Here is a 17519-nt window from a genome sequence, read left to right on the forward strand (position 1 = left end):
TTTGGCGAAATAAGCTGAAGACAAGCACGTCAGAGAACCCAATCAACACACACTCAGGACTCAACAAGCAGCACAACAACAACACGATTATGTGACTCGACTGAAATGCACGTGTCTCCCGCCAAGGCTGGTCAGGGAGCAGAATCAACTGTTGGGGGAGATGGAAAGACGGCATAAACATTAGTATCGCCAGACTGTTAGAATCACGCAGTCTTTGCTTCCATCAGGAAAGCATGGATCACCTCGTTTTCCTGGTGTGTTTTGATGGCAGCATGCAGGGTGCCATGCAATGAGAGATCTCGCCAGCGTGCCAGCATGCAGGATAGCTACCTTTCTCTTTGCACCCTCCCTGTCGGAGCAGTCAGACAGGGCGCTTCCTGGCCGGGGCGAGGGGGTGGAGCGCAGTGACGCGGAGGGGGACAGGGTGAGGGTGCGGGAGGGCTGTGCGGGCGAGGGGGAGAGGGTGAGGGTGCGGGAGGGCAGTGCGGGCGAGGGGGAGAGGGTGAGGCGGTCTGGTGTGGCGGAGGGCGAGGGCCGGGAGATGTGGAGGTCGGGAGACTGAAAGCCCGGGAACACGAGGGGGGTGTAGCGGGAGGGGGAGAGGGTGTAGGCCCGGGGGAGGGAGGAAGGGGCTGGGGGGGCTGGCAGACAGTGAGGGGCAGGCTTGCGCCACTGTGGACGGTCTGAGAGACCGTTCTGGAACAACAGGGAAGGTGTTTGTTGGCCTCGCCCCTGGTGAGGAGCAGTGATGATGTGCGAGTCCGAGAAGAGAGGCCGGGCCACGGGGGGGGTGGAGGCCGGACGAGGCTGGGCTGGGAGGGGGGAGGAGGCTGGAGAAGGTGGGCGTGGGAGGGCGGAGGAAGAGGAGGGGGGAGCCAGAGCTGGACAGGAGCGGAAAGAGGGAAGAGGAGTGGGGATTGGAGAGGCAGGGTGCAGCCTGGAGAGCGAGGACTGAGGCCCGGGGCCGGGGAGGCTGGTGGGGCTGGAGGCCGGCGATCCAGGGGCTCCTGGAGTGTTGATTAGTTGAGGGGACGAGCAGAACAGCTTGGGATGGGAGGAGTGGAGTGGAGGACCAGGCTTCTGGTGATTCCGGTCCTGCTGTGGGTTAATTGGTGTGTTCTCAGGAGTCAGGAGTCTGGCTCCAGGTGAGCACGGATGTGGAAAAGATATCTGGGCCACAGCGGTCTGGGGGGAGCAGTCCGGCTCAGGAGGCTGTCTGGGTCTGAGGCTGGAGGACGAGGAGGAGGAGGAGGGAGGGAGTGAAGACTTGGGCAGGTCAGGAGAGAAAGGCAGGCGAGGAAGAGAAGGAGGAAGAGAAGGAGGAAGAGAAGGAGGAAGAGGAGGAGGAAGAGGAGGAGAAAGAGGAGGAGGGAGGGGAGACAGTGGAGCTGGAGTAGGAGATGATCGAGTTCCCCTCCCATAGAGCCCTCCCCTATCCTGCCCCTGTCCTTCTGAGTGTCTGTCTGTGGAGGTGAGAGCAGGACCGCCACCAGGGGGCGACACCACCCTCCCGTCCCCACAACAGTGGCCGTGGGCCAGGCTGGAAGTGCCGGTCGGGGGCGTGCCCCTGGAGGAGAGCTCCAGATGGATGGACGCCAGGCTGGAGGCTGCAGAGCAGGCCTTGCAGGTGGACAGGCTGAGCGGGTTGATGGGCCAGCAGGGGGTGTAGGGCCTCTGGTGGGGGGAAGACAGCACGGGCAGGCGACCCTTCCTGAGGATGGCGGTGAGCAGGGAGAGGCGGGTGGGAGGGGGGCGGTGCCGGGCACGTGGGGAGAGGGGGCAGGGGCTGTCCCCGCAGGTGGGGTCGGAGGGCGGGGGCATGTGGAAGAGGCGGGAGCCGGGGGCCAGGGCGTGTCTCCTCAGACGCACCACAGTGGGAGTGAAGGTTCCAGACCTGACGGAGGAGCAGGGGGAGACGGTGCGGCTGGGGGAGAAGGGGGAGAAGCGGGAGGAGGGCTCTGGTGACATCGGGGGCAGGGCCCACCAACTCCGGCCCCAGCCGGTGTCTCCGTCCCAGCCCTCTGACAGGATGGACTCCCTGGAGGAGCCCGGGGTGGGGTACAGATCTGGGGAGGGGCTGCTTCTCTCTGACTCACGGGCTGTGTTTAGACCCGGACTGACCTCTGCCAGGGCCGGGGCTCGGAGACCCCACGAAGGAACGCCCCCTCGCTCGCTAACAGCTGTTTCCATAGCAGCGACCACATAGGGGGCTGTGTGTCCCGGCTGAGCTCTGATTGGGGGAGAGGGTGGGGGAAGGGTCATGTGATCAGCAGGGTTACACTGAGGAGAGAGGAGAGAGGTTGGAAAAATAAAATATGACTCGATATTTGAACGACAGCATATTGTGGACACCAAACTTTCAAACTTGCGTGTGTGTTCAACTGGGTTTCTTAGATCCAGTTACTTAAGTTCTATTTGTGGAACGTGTCCTGTTTATAGAGACCCTCAACCAAGAGCTTAGATTGCGGTAAATATCATATCAGACGCCAGTACCATCCCCCTAAGGTATGTACAACGCCCTAAGTAGTGTACTTCCCCCTAGGTAGTGTCCTACCCTCTAGGTAGTATACAAAGTTATCCAACCTAATCAAATGCATCCTAAAAAGTTTGATTCATGGTTACTCAGATATAGTTGATACTGTGTGATTGACAGCGCTATTCACAGTTCTGCTCACACTCAATTAAGATTGCCAATCATCCAGAGCGGCTGAGAGTGATTACACTGACAGCTTTGCTATTTTCTCAGCTGGACCCGCCTATTCTGTCCGGTCCACGGCACACACGCAGCACGTAGCTCTGTCGGGGTCTCAACTGGGTGTACAGCGTGGCAGGAGTGGGAGGGTAGAGCAGACCGGCAGACAGAGGGCGTGGGGGTAGCTGGGCTGGAACAGCCGTGCCCACGCTCAGGAGAGGTGAGGAGAGGAGAGGAGAGGTGAGGAGAGGAGAGGAGAGGTGAGGAGAGGTGAGGTGAGGAGAGGAGAGGAGAGGAGAGGAGAGGAGAGGAGAGGAGAGGAGAGGAGAGGAGAGGGAGAGGAGAGGAGAGGTGAGGTGATGTGAGGAGAGGTGAGGTGAGGTGAGGTGAGGAGAGGAGAGGTGAGGAGAGGTGAGGAGAGGAGAGGAGGAGCAGACACTAACCTGAGGGAGAGGCTCCTGCCTGGGTCTGTCTGTGGAGCCCAACACCTCCGGGTCCCCTATGAACACCACCTCGGCCTTGTACAGTCCTCCGTCAGACAGCATGCTAGCGGTTATACTCTCTCTCTCCTTCCTCGCCAGAGTGGCGGGGTTCTGACGCCAGGGAGGGGAAGAGAGGGGGAGAGGGGGGGAGAACGTTAGGGCGGGGGGAGCCAGGCAGGCTGGCAGTGTAATCTGAGACACCCTGACTTTAACTTCCTGACAGTCCCAGAGTGACAGTTCCCGCTCTGGCAGGGGAACAGGTCTGTGACTGTCCCCTGGCTGGGTGACTAGCTGGCTGGCCGCTCTGGCAGGGAAACAGGTCTGTGACTGTCCCCTGGCTGGGTGACTAGCTGGCTGGCCGCTCTGGCAGGGGAACAGGTCTGTGACTGTCCCCTGGCTGGGTGACTAGCTGGCTGGCCGCTTGGCTGGCTGGCTGGATGTGGACACTGAAACACATGTCTCACATGCACCCATCACATGCACAGGCACATGCCTGTCATAGGGGTGTGATTGAAGCATGCAGCAGTGCCCATACGTGTCTGTGAGGAGAGTTAGACACTGAAGTTACGAGAGGTATGTTAACTATCACGTAGACACAGGATTCGCTCTGGATAAGAGCGTCTGCTGCTGCTAAATGACTTCATGGGTACGACTAACACAGCCTGTGTCACAACGGAAAGAACTACTGACACACAATTGTCACTGTTTAGAAAACAGACGGATAAAAAATTAATAAAAATATTGCACAAGATATTTTGTTAGTGTGGAATATTAGCTAGGCAGAACCTGTGTGACTGGTGAAAGGGATAGTAACTTTGGTAATGATGCTAAGTCTGCAGCATACTGTTTTACTTCAAAGTATTTTACCATGATAAACACATGAAATGTTATCTTCAAGGTTGAATAATCACATTTTTACCATAGGTACACCCTTGCACTTTTTGAGGTTCATGTTGTTAAATTGTTTAATTGTAACTTGTTCAACTACATGCTCTTATGGTTCTTCCCTTTAGGACTTATTTAGTTTTCACAATGTATGCTTCATGTTTTGGTTACTCACAATGTTTGGGGCTATCTCGTTGTTATGATCAGTGACCTATGCACTTTTGTAAAGCTCTCTTTTGGAAGTCGCTTTGGATAAAAGCGTCTGCTAAATGCATAAATGTAAATGTCAGAGATAAAAATACTTTTAATGTGAATTTGATTTTTACATTAGTATTTTAATGAAATAGCTTGCATAATAGGTCCCATTCGTCCCAGTTTGCATTACCCACAGAGGGATTTCTTTCCCTCCCTGCACTGTCCTACTCTGCCATACATGTGCTGTCAGTGTCTTTGTTAAAGAAGGCCAGTTGTTTTTCTCTCTGCTGGGGATCACTGGCATGGCTTTATGGATGCCTGAATTAAACCTAGCATTAAATCTAGCAGTGTCAAGCTGGGAATAAGTAATTGCACAGGACTTCACAGGTGCCAGATTGGTGTGAAATATTAGCTCAATTAAGAGCAGGATCACACATTACCTAAGGCTCAATTGAAGTGTGGACTGGGTGTCTGGGAGGGTGAACGATTTATAATCCAGCAGGTGGGATTGGGAGGTAGAAAATGAGTTGGAGAAAAGTGAAAAGTGTTGGAGAAGGAAGTTGGAGAAGGCTGGAGTTTAGTTGCTGAGTTAGCTCTGGGCAGGGGGGGAGCTTTGTATTACCGCCGACGAGGAAGATGTTCAGAGACGCAGGCAGAACAGTTGCAGCTAGTGTACCTCATCAGCCTGTCTTGTAAGATGTCCTCTTCCCTGCTTCCACACAACGTTTTTAATTGGTATTCTCCACTGCACAGGCACAAATGTGAACTGGCGGAGAGAGAGAGAGACAGAGAGAGAGAGAGAGAGAGAGAGAGAGAGAGAGAGAGAGAGAGAGAGAGAGAGAGAGAGAGAGAGAGAGAGAGAGAGAGAGAGAGAGAAAGAGAGAGGGAGAGAGAGAGAGAGAGAGAGAGAGAGAGAGAGAGAGAGAGAGAGACAGAGAGACAGAGAGAGAGAGAGAGAGAGACAGAGAGATAGAGAGAGAGAGAGAAAGGGAGAGAGATAAACAGAGAGAAAGAAGAGAGAGAGAGAGAGAGAGAGAGAGAGAGAGAGAGAGAGAGAGAGAGAGAGAGAGAGAGAGAGAGAGAGAGAGAGAGAAAGAGAGAGAGAGATAGAGAGAGAGAGAGAGAGAGAGAGAGAGAGAGAGAGAGAGAGAGAGAGAGAGACTGTTAGATCAATCAAAGGCCCCAGGTTTCATTCTGAAGTCCTACAGGAGTCTTTTTTGACAACCTGGTATTTCTTTTTCAAATGTAATAATAACCACAAGAACTCCTGGATCCAGCAGAGTAACTGTCCCCGACCTGGGCCCTCAGATTATCCACTTTCTTACGGGCTCCACTGACATTGAACACAGACACACCTACATGTTTGGGTCTATGAAGTTCCACAGCCCATTTGAACATGGCTGTAAATGAGCTTCAGGACAAAACCAGAAGAGCATTCTGTACCACAACAATCGATTCATTTAAATAATCCAATTAGATCATTGTTGAACATAATCAAATCAACAATAGAACATGTGTTGTGCACTGTGTGGTAGTGAAATGTGGGGGTCCACCAAGATAGCATGAGTTGGACAAATGGGATAAAAAAAATCCAAACTTCACACAGATCTTTGCACAAGTATCCTCAAGAGTCCAGAGGAAAGCTACAATGAATTTAGCCAATTCCCACTTGTAGTTAACATTCAAAGAAGAGTAACAACATGTTATCATCATTCAAACAGTGACTGTCCTCCACCCCCACACCAAGCCCTGAGCTGCCGTGGGGAACACAGATTAAGGTGTCCTCAGCCAGCTAGATGTGAGGCTTGCTTCACGCTCCTGGCCAAACCATATCATAAGAACAGAAAGAGAGAGATGCAGGCTGGCTGTTGAAACAGGCCGTCACAGGCTGACCTGGCTACACAGGGAGGAGAGGCTGTGTTCAGTGTGTTCACAGGGAGGAGAGGCTGTGTTCAGTCTGCCCACAGGGAGGAGAGGCTGTGTTCAATCTGCTCACTGGGAGGAGAGGCTGTGTTCAGTCTGCCCACAGGGAGGAGAGGCTGTGCTCTGTCTGCTCACTGGGAGGAGAGGCTGTGTTCAGTCTGCCCACAGGGAGGAGAGGCTGTGTTCAGTCTGCCCACAGGGAGGAGAGGCTGTGTTCAATCTGCCCACAGGGAGGAGAGGCTGTGCTCTGTCTGCTCACTGGGAGGAGAGGCTGTGTACTGTCTGCCCACAGGGAGGAGAGGCTGTGTTCAGTCTGCTCACTGGGAGGAGAGGCTGTGTTCAGTCTGCTCACTGGGAGGAGAGGCTGTGTTCAGTCTGCTCACTGGGAGGAGAGGCTGTGTTCAGTCTGCTCACTGGGAGTAGAGGCTGTGTTCAGTCTGCTCACTGGGAGGAGAGGCTGTGTTCAGTCTGCTCACTGGGAGGAGAGGCTGTGTTCAGTCTGCCCACAGGGACAGAGAAAGACAGAGAGAGAGAGAGAGAGAGAGAGAGAGAGAGAGAGAGAGAGAGAGAGATTTTAAAGTTGTTTTGTGCTATACTATTACATTTCCATCCATTTTCAACATCACAAGTACAATCAGACACAGACCATCAGAACCACTGGTGTTGAGAGTGGACGGATGGAGAAGACCAACGCTCTAAGACAGTCTCTGGATGTCTGGCTCTCTCTCTCTCTCTCCATCTCTACCTCTCTCTTTCTACCCCTCTCTCTCTCTCCATCTCTAACTCTCTCTTTCTACCCCTCTCTCTCTTTCCATCTCTAACTCTCTCTCTACCTCTCTTTACCTCCCTCTCTTTGCTTCCTCATACACTCAGACAGTGCTCGATACAAGAGTCCTCAAAAACACACAGATTATCATCAACTCCAAAATCCCAACAACCTCCCGGCTCTCAGACACAGACGCCGGTTGTGCGTGAAGCAGTGTCTGGGTTCCTGGTGCCGTGTGACTGTGAGGCAGGCCTCCTCCAGCCCAATGGGACAGGGCTGGGAGACACCACCCACCCAAGGAGGTCCACCAACGCTGGGGGCTGAAGAGCCATGAAGCAGGGAGGAAGGAGATAAAGGGATTAGGCCTTTTCATTCACAAACACTCAGCCATTACTGCCATGGAAAATCTGGATGGTTTCTATGCAAAGTAGCTCCAAGAGCACAACCACTTGTTCAGGCCCACTGGTGCTGGTGTGACAAATAATTACAGCAAGGAGGAGGAGACTGAATTGATCTGTACAACAGAGAAGGTACAGATAACGAACAGTTAAGGCTGTAAGCATTATTCCCGCAAAGACTCCGGCCTGTGTTCAGAAGGGTTTTATGCCTTTATCACTTTCATTATTGTTTTTGTTGATTTCATGTGAAGTACCTTGAGCTGCAATTCTTGTATGAAATGTGCTACATCAATAAAGTCTTATTATTGTTATCAACGGGTTTTTGGAAGTGTATGCCTCGAGTAAAATAAATCAAAAATAAAAACATCCTCTATATTTCTCCGTATGACTATACAGCTAACTTTCAAAGGCATGCAATCAGAATGGTTGGACGTTGAAGAAGACTATCATAAATATGAAAGCAACCTATCGTTTCCAAGTCTAAACAAGTAGCTTGTGGAGAACGACTGCTTGCCATAAAAGCCACAGTGGATCAAGGTGTAGACTTCAAGCTGCATGCTTTATCCCAGCACTTCTAAGTCTCCTTCCACCCACAATGCTAATGAGTCTGTTCCTCTAATTAAATCATCTCATGCATCAAAACAACTTTTTGACATTTCTATTTGAGCTATTTCACGCCTCCCCCCCCCTCCCCCCACCCCTCCCCCCCCCCTCCCCCCCACCCCTCTCCCCAATCCCCTCCCCAGCAGAGCCCAGGTTTCGTGATGGTTTTACCTTGAGCTTGCAGCAGCGGCCCTGGTGGAGGAACTGCTCAGGAAACGGGGGAGCGATGCCTTGTGTTTTCCTGATGACACTCCCAGATGTTGTGCTCTTCATGGAATGTGTCAGAACAGACCGTTCACTGTTTCCTGGGAGGCGGAGGAGGGAGACCAGAGGCCGGCCCTGTTCTCACTTCAGACGTTACACAACTCTGGGATTGTTGGACCTAGCAACGAGGATCACATGCAGACTGGGGCTTTTTTCCATTTCCCAGCGCCTGTGATGAAGGCCTGCTTTGTGCGGTCGGACGGGGTGGGCAGTTTATATAAAACATCCCAAGTGCGCTCACATTCATTCCGTTGCTTTGGCTGTGCTTGTCTGTGGGATTCATCAGATTGTGTGACTCTGACATTTTAGTTCACGTTACCCTGCTCCAGAACATCCCAGCTGAAGCATGCCATGCCGGATTCATGACAACAAACTCAATGTTTGTGGTGGTGGCATCCCAGTCCTTCAATGTCACGTGGTTTACAACGTTCACTGACTGACCCTCCCTGTACCCACACTGTACCCTCCCTGTACCCACACTGTACCCACACTGTACCTACACTGTACCCACCCTGTTCCCACCCTGTACCCACCCTGTACCCACCCTGTACCCACCCTGTACCCCTACTGTACCCACCCTGTACCCACCCTGTACCCACCCTGTACCCACACTGTACCCACACTGTACCCTCCCTGTACCCACCCTGTACCCCTACTGTACCCACCCTGTACCCTCCCTGTACCCACACTGTACCCACCCTGTACCCTCCCTGTACCCACCCTGTACCCTCCCTGTACCCACACTGTATCCACCCTGTACCCTCCCTGTACCCACCCTGTACCCCTACTGTACCCACCCTGTACCCACCCTATACCCACACTGTTCCCCCACTGTACCCACCCTGTACCCTCCCCGTACCCCCACTGTACCCACCCTGTACCCACCCTGTACCCACCCTATACCCACCCTGTTCCCCCACTGAAATAACACTAAAATGCACAGTCCACACACTGAAAACTGCAAACCCACAGTAGAAGCACCAACATGCGCCAGTTGGCACAACACGCCCACTGGCTATATGGAACAGGGTTCCCCTTCGTCTGTGGAGCTGGAGAGAGCCGCACAGCTGCTCGGAGGAGGCATGACATCATCTAATGAAGTTAGAGAGAGCTGGACATCTCTGTCCCACCAGTGACACGCACACGCGTGTTGTGTGCTGTGAGACAGACTGTAAACTGATACAGACATCAGAGCTCTCAGAGCGCTCACTCTCGATGTGTGGTGGGTGTGTGTGTGTGTGATATGTGTATGGTTGTTTTGTGTTGGTGTGTGTGTGCACAGTATGTATGTCAACAATCAAAAGGGGGAGACAGGAAGAGACTATTATGAATTCAACGGTTTACAAGCCCCCCCAAAAAAATGTAATCCCATGTGTAGCTTTCTTGTTGTCAGGATTCATATTGTAGGAATCATGCAAACTGGCGTGTTGAAAGGTGTTTAGTGATCTCTCGCTGTGCCGATCTGAGCTGAGATGTTGCATTTGCAGACAGAATGCGTCGACTCTGCGGGACATTCTCTCTCTCGTAAAACTGGGGGTTTAGGATCTCCTTCTAACGGCGCCAATAAGGACCGCCAGCCCCCTGAGGAGTGCAGTCCTTCCAAACCTCGCTGGCATCCATGAATCACTGCTCCACTCCAAATGTTTCCTACAAAACCTAGCAGACATTTGAGTCAGACTTTATCAGACCACAAACACAGTGCACAATCAACAACCTCACTTGTAATTCTCCCACTCCGCTTGTGGACTGGAGGTGTGGGGAGGGGACAAGCCTGTTTAACTCCTAATCACCCAAATACTGCGCCATGCCAGAAGCCTTCTTGTCAAATAGCGACCTGTGGATGCTCTTAAAGACGGCTTTGGTTAATTAAACGCAGTAGGGGGTGGAGGCGTGTGTTAAACGCAGTAGGGGGTGTAGACGTGTGTGCGTCTTAATCTTGGATGAAAAAGACATGCGCTGAGTGAAGGACGTGAATACAAAATCAGACGCTCCACGAGGCCTGTGTGTTTCTGTGCGGGGGCTCCTGCACTGTGAAGAGACTGTCAAACTTTCACAGCTTGGCTTCCCTCCGAAACACAAGGAACATTGATGAAACTATACACAGCTTCATGACGGACTCACTGATTATACAGTATCTGTTCAAAACAGACTCATTGATGATTTACAGCCTTCTAACAGTATTAGTGATTATGCACAGCTTTATAATTATATTCTTGATTATCGCAGAATGGTTGTGTCGACAGTTCAGTATATCATAGAACACTGACATGGGAGTCAGATGGCTGAGCGGTGAAGGAGTCGGGCTGGTAATCAGAAGGTTGCCGGATCGATTCCCCGCCGTGCCAAATGACGTTGTGTCCTTGGGCAAGGCACTTCACCCTACTTGCCTCGGGGGGAATGTCCCTGTACTTACTGTAAGTCTGCTAAATGACTAAATGTAAATGTGATGTATACGTGTTATGGTTATAATCTGTGGTGAGGAGGATACTGAAAAGCATGGATACTGATTATAGTGTCATATGTCATCACATCATATGGTATGGTGTGAATCCCAATCCCAGCACCCATGGAGCACCCATGGTGAGCCAGGCGACTCAACCACAGGCGGAACCTCTCCCCCCTAGGAAGAGGCGTGTGTCCGTGCTAATCACTAATCACTAATCACTTCCCATCATCAAGTACAATCTGGGATACACGGGGTAATCACAGCCCTTCTGTCCTCCGCGACGAAGGTCATGAAACAACTGGTGTGATGAGACGACAGGATCACCAGCACACTGCTAATCAGGGGAGGTCAGTACACGGCAGGTGCTTCAGACCAATCACAGGATGGATGATACAGGCTCTCCGCTGGCACGACCGGCACCACATGTGGGAAGATTCTTTGGGAGAATCTTGCTACAATTATGACATCCAATTTTTATGTCAGCTGTTTTATATCTGGCTCTTTGGACAAATTGGTGACAAGATCAGAGGCTATGCTATGACTGGAGCCAAGCAGGGGCACCGGCAGGAATTTTGAGCAGCAGAGTTGCTGTCTCAAACAGGCTTCATTGAGTGGTAACTATCACTTGTCATGTTTCAAGAGGAAGAGATGCGCGTGATAGTTAGCCTACCGCTCAATGAAGCCCACAAACTTGCTAAACTTTGTTTTTGGCTCAGAGGAAAAGGCCCGCAGAGAAGGAGAGAATCCGGTAATTTGTTCAGAATAAAACGTCTTTCAGACTCTGATAATCAATTAAAAGGAAATAATGTTATTGTTATTTTTCTGTGCGGCCCGGTACCAAATGACCCACGGACCGGTACCGGTCCGCGGACCAGTGGTTGGGGAACGCTGTTCTAGACGCTAGACAGGAGAGATGCAGAGCCAGAGTGCCGTGGGCTGGATTCTGCCTTAACAAGACAGGATAGTGAAGGTCTGAACCGAGGGGGAAGTCAGCACTGTTGGAGTCGCCAGGATTACGCCATCACCTGAGAGCTCGCCGACAATTACACCTCACTGTCGCCAGCAGATGACAACACAGCTCTGTGGACAAGTCCCAACGTGCTGCCCGGGTTAGGAGTACAGCCACTGGTCGATGAGAGGACGCCTGGATAAGACTGAGGATCAAAGCTGCTGATTTACCAGACTCGAGTCGCCAGCCAGCAGCCTGGCACTTGCTAGAATGACAAGTCGTGGTGTTACTATGGCACCGGTGTCCAGCGTGCAGATCCCAAAGCACCAAAGTCTCCCCTCATATTCCTTTGCTTCACGTCAGCCCTGAAAGAGCTTTCACTATGATCTCAGAGAGTGGAGAGGCGATGGACTGATGATTACGATTTGTCAGGCCGGACTCAGATGAATGCTCCCATACTGAGGAATGTGTGTGTGTGTGGGCAATCTATGATGTCACATGTCATTACTCTGACTAAGAGCTCAGAGAGCAGCGATCTGTATCCAGGGTGCGGAGGAAGTGTGTTCTCTCTCACACAGTGAAAGTCTTTCCTGGGAGCGCTCCAAGGATGAAAGGCAAGCTTGTTGTTTTCCCCTCTCAGCCAAGGAGGGGAGAGGGCAGTTCAGCCGTGTGACAGCCACTGCAGCCGTCAACAGACGCGACGCCCTCTGGCTGCGGTCGCGTTGACTAGCAGGAGGTGGGGGCTGAGTGAGGGGGTTGAGTGAGGGGGTTGAGTGAGGGGGTTGAGTGAGGGGGTTGCGCAAGTTTGTTGTCATGACTTTGTGCGCTCACAAACTGAACTTCAAGTTTAGGGCTTGGCACAAAGGCTGCACTATTATGCACTGCACTTTTCCATTCGCAATATATTTTTGTTATTGTGCTTTTAGTTCTTTTGGCTGTTTTACCTTTTCCTTTGATAGACTCAGGACTACTCATTTAATTGGTCTAACTGGCTGATTTCGGGCTCTAATCGCTGGAAATACAAAGCTAATCGAGTCAGTCATGATCATTGTTTTCTTTGTACAAATCTTGGATCACCCCAATATTTTAAAGGGGAACCACCTTGGGCTGGTGAAGCTTGTTTATATCTGTGCGTGTTCCCACATGGTAACCTCCGTGACTACATTTCCTAGGTCGCCACGGCAGCGGATAAATAAATAGTCTGGAAAGCTATGGCAGGCATCTCTCTCCCGCCAGTCTGGCCCCCTTTGAAGGGGTCATGGAGCTCTTCCATATCCTATTACCTCTCGGTGGGTTTCAATGTTTGCTTCTGTTGTGCAATTGGTTCTCCAAATGCATTCTGCGAAGCGCCGTAAATCTGTTGAAGGCTATATTAAAAAAACATTTCTATGGTTCCTACGGCCGTACTAGGTGGAACAAATCAAGTTCACAACAAGGAGATATGGCAGTTTTAGCGTCAGGTCTGCCCCTCGCCAATAGAACTCAGTGTTCCCTGGCTGTTGGTGATCGTACTGGGTGTACCCTGACACACACCACTATTCCAACGGCACGTGCGAGCCGTACAAGGACGGGGGGTAAATCCCCCCCCTTACACACACACACACACACACACACACACACCCCTCCAGCCCCTCCTACCTACTGAAACAGAATGTACAGAGCCTTTGCGTTGTTGAGTGATGTTGGAGTGAACATTTTGGAGGTGGGCTCTTGAAACAGACCATGGCTCTCTCTCCTTCACTCCCCTCATTCTCCCATCACGCTTCTCAAGGCTCTCCGGAGAAACAACCGACTGTTCACACACACACACCTCCACACCCAAACACCCAGACACACCCACATACACTGCCAACCCTGTGATTTGGTGTGCAGCCAGATGCAGCCAGATGCATGTCGCATCTCTCCTGTGTGGGAGATGATAAACAGCAGGGCGTGGTCTAGTAAAGAATGTGGGGTTCCATCTCATCGCAGCCCCTCCCTTTAACGTCAACACATCACAGAGATACAGCCTCTGGGGGGGGGGGGGCAGCCACTGCCATCTGTCTGGGAGAGGGGGGTGGTTCTGGTAAGAGAGGGGGGTTTTTGTCCATCAAGTCTGAGGACACGTGTGGTCCTTTAGACCCCAAAAATCACATTAAAAATGCAATCTGTTCAGCCCATCAGGGTTCTGTTCACTACCTAGGGTGTCCTTTAATCCTTTAAGGAAATGTACAGGTGCAAACATTGTATCTGTGTCCGCTTGACTGGTCGGTGACAGCTCTGGGAGTCCTTCTTTCCCTCTCTCTCTCTCTCACACACCCACACACACACTCTCACACACTCACACCCACTCTCACACACTCACACCCACACAAACACACACCCACTGAGAGTCCCACAGCACTCCCAGGCTGTCCTTCCAGCGACGTCTTTCTGAGAGTCTCTCAGGACTTTGTTAAGGCTCGTTTCTCCTGCGGCTCCCGGCCTGCGAGGCGACGGGGGGGGGGGGGCGTCCGTCAGCCGTTAGACTGCTGGAGCCCTGGAGAGGAGGAGAGAGTGTGGACCTGACCTATTGTTCACCGAGCAAGCCCTGCCATGACGCAGTCACACCTTCAGCTCCGCACACCAGCTCTGGTGCCCACGCTGACACTGCTCGGGTCCAGACACCATGACAGTGAAGATGCTCGTTAGAAGTCCATCATGTTTTCGTGTTGGAAACATGCTGGCAGAAGATGGACTGTTACTTGTAGTTCCCAAGCTTCACATGTACCCTGACAGTGGGAGACTTTACTAATTGGATGACGCCATCGGGTTCTCCGCTGGTTCTGGAGCAGCTTCGCTCAAGAAATGTTTCCTGGATTGTTTCTGTGGCTGTGACACCTCAAGCAGGGCTACATCTCAGATCAACTAAACACAGTAAACACAGAAGGCTTGCCTGTCTTATTCATCAAGTCAGCTAGCTTCTGTGCTCCTGATTGAATCAAACATGGTCTGGTTAAGACACAGGGGCGTCGTGAAGAGAATTCATCCCACCCAGCAGGTCATGGAGCAGCCCAGCACCTGCCCATGACCCACACCACGGGTCCACACCGCTCAGAAGCTGGAAATCATCTGGGCGTGGATAGGTCAGCGAGACAAGACCCAGTTCAAATCAATCCTCCTGAAGGTCAGGGGGAACAGGCACCCACATGATCTGGCGGCATTCTCACATACTCCACCCCCAAACACACACACACAGACACTCTAAAACCTGAGCAGCTGCTGCTTCCTGTGTTCTCTATTTGGCCCCCCTCCCCGCACACACACACACACACACACGCAATCACATGCACACATTCACTCCTCGGAGCTCGGATAAAGCGCAAGCTAAAAGCGACTCTTACCTTCCGGAGCCTCTGGTTCCAGTCCTCCAGGCTGAGGTCGCTCTCGGCTGAGGCCCCCCCAGGGCTAGGCATGTCCACTGGGGCTCTGCAGAGCACTTCAACCTCCCCTACTCAGCTCCTTCATCAGGGGTTGGCCATGTATGACCGGGGCTGTGTCTGTGGCTGTAAGTGTGTATGCGTGTGTTTGTGCACAGGTCTGGGTGTGTGTGCGTCGGTCTGGGTGTGTGTGTGTGCATAGCTGCAGTGATTGCCATTTATAGACACACAAAAGCCACAAATAGCTCTCATATGGCAGGCAACAGTCTTTTAGGCACCGATAATGACAATGAAGTCCTTATCTCTGCCAGCTGCAGAGCCTCGTGCCCCTGGGAACCCAATCCGTACTTGTTGCTGGTTCAATCGAAACAAAAGAGAAGAATAGAAGAGGGCGTGTGTCTGTCTGTGCGTTAGTGAGAGAGTGTGTGTGTGACAGAGTGTTTGTGTACAACATATGTTTGTGTGAGAGGGAATGTGTGTGTGTGTGTGTGTGTTTACGTAAGAGCACACTCCCGGCGTGTGTTTGAGAGCGCTCAGCGTTCGCAGCACAGCTGTCCAGTAGATGCCCTGTGTGTGTGCAGGGCAGGTGTGAAGGCTGTGCTACGTGTTAGCAGGGAGTCCCCTCAGAGCCTGTTAGACTGTGCGGTTACACCATCATGTACCCATGTATGGCTGTGACACTCAGCCTGGCTGTCCAGCCCTCGGCAGAGGACGTGAAGGGCTCCTGGGAAGCACCCCCCCCACACACACACACACACACACACACACGTACACACACATAGGTTCACAGACAGACAAATCAGTTCTCTGCTCTCGGCCAAGCAGCAGTAGTTCGCCCAGCATCGGTAACAGAATGCTGAGGGCCGTCCACCAGACACTCGGCTGCAGTCATGAACTCCTGGACTGATTTATCCATTTGTGGCCATAGAAAAGGGTCTTTGGCTTTGGTTCTGTCTGATGGGACATGCCTTCCCTCAGAGCAGCAGGCATGGCAGCAGTACACAGTGTGACCCGGCAGGGAGCACAGGATGTTGACGCTGGGGACGGGAACCCTGTCAGACAGAGGATAGACTTTTCAACAAGCACGTCAAAAGGCTTCACATAGCACCAACAACATTACGTGTTTGCATTTAGCTTTTATCCAAAGCGACTTCCAAGAGAGAGCTGTACAAAAGAGCATAGGTCACTGAGCACAACAACGAGCCATTGCGGGTAGCCAAAACATGAAGCATACATTGTGTAAACTAAATAATTGCCAAAGGGAACAACCATGAGAGCATGTAGTTAAACAAGATACACTTAAACAACATGAACCTTGAAAAGTGCAAGGATGAACCTGTGAGAAGAAAAAAAAAAAAGCTACAAAATTATACACAGCAAGAACAATAGTTTTAAGTCAGATACAACTAACTAACAAGAGCAACAAGTCTCTCAATAAGAGTCATGTGATCCTGGAGGAAACATCAGGTCCAGACAAACAACAACATCCTGTAGAGACGATACAGAAGATGTTCTGGTGGAGGGAGGCAACAGGTCGACAACATGCAGGTACACAACAACTCCCGATGTGTGAACATGCGTGTCCTGGGCTGTGAATGCCTGCTGTAGTCCAGTCCTCTGAAGGGGAAGGTCTCATTCAGCACGCCTGCAGTTGACCAAACATGACATGAAGCTTGGGTGCCATGAAAGAACCAGCCTTCTGATGAAATGCTTCAAGCGATGTGTGGATACAGTAACGAGGGGGCCTGACGCGCTGGCTTTGTGACAAAGAAAGATACATTGAGAAGAACTAGAGACTGAAATCATGAATGCATTCATGAACGATGGGTACGTCGTACATTCATAGAAACATACGTGCACGACTTGAAAGAAACAAACATTCTGAGAATCTAAGACTGGGAACATAATTTGAACGATCAATATCCACGCATTCCTTGGAAGACGAATGTGAAAAGAACGCGTGGAAAGATAACTAGTCCTACAAACAAGAGATATTTAGAATCACCTCTAATCATAAAATCGAGGAAGCTGCACGTGACCTGTTACACTGCGTCTCACTGATGTGCAAAGATAGGATTTTAACATCTACTGTTGTCCACCTTCCTGTCGTACAGAGCAGAGCACTGTGAATGGACTGGTATTTGACATTCTATTTCATGAAACTTGAACATGATCTTCCTCAGGGTTTAAATACATGAAAAGAATGGAGTATGCTCTCATGGAAGATGGGCAGTTTGGGATTGATCACTTCATCCCTGGATATTTGGCCTACTCTCACCAACCATGACCCACAAACACCGTTTCCTCATGGCCACTGACTACAGAATCCAGAATCAATAAAACACTTCTGGTCTTTCATACTCATCTTTCAAGATCATCAAAGCTCAGTGTCATCTATGTGATTGTGTCTAGTTGTGATGTGGCTTTGGTTCATACACCCTAATAATAGCTATCTCTTCTTCTCTCTTCTCTCGCAATTTCATGAGTCTCCTCCCACATCCGTCACCCTTACATTTAG

General features: G+C 51.3%; 1 protein-coding gene across 7 annotated transcripts in view; it reads right to left on the reverse strand.

The window, feature by feature from the left end:
• The window catches only part of LOC124473320 (muscular LMNA-interacting protein), a 38758-nt gene extending 23575 nt beyond the window's left edge, over positions 1 to 15183 (reverse strand). Inside the window, exons 1-4 of one of the 7 annotated variants that reach the window (XM_047028617.1) lie at positions 14966 to 15183; positions 4931 to 5020; positions 3136 to 3285; positions 331 to 2280 (exon numbers count right to left, since the gene is read on the reverse strand). In XM_047028617.1, the coding sequence (XP_046884573.1) occupies positions 331 to 2280; positions 3136 to 3285; positions 4931 to 5020; positions 14966 to 15037 (2262 nt within the window). In that variant the 5' untranslated portion in view covers positions 15038 to 15183. Of the gene's footprint in view, positions 1 to 330; positions 2281 to 3135; positions 3286 to 4930; positions 5021 to 8115; positions 8314 to 14965 lie in introns of those variants that run through there. The other 6 variants (XM_047028618.1, XM_047028616.1, XM_047028615.1 and 3 more) reach the window with 6 other exon arrangements.
• Between the last annotated feature and the right edge of the window lie 2336 nt (positions 15184 to 17519).

This window comes from Hypomesus transpacificus, chromosome 11, assembly GCF_021917145.1.
Source record: "Hypomesus transpacificus isolate Combined female chromosome 11, fHypTra1, whole genome shotgun sequence".
Classification (NCBI taxonomy): Eukaryota; Metazoa; Chordata; class Actinopteri; order Osmeriformes; family Osmeridae; genus Hypomesus; species Hypomesus transpacificus.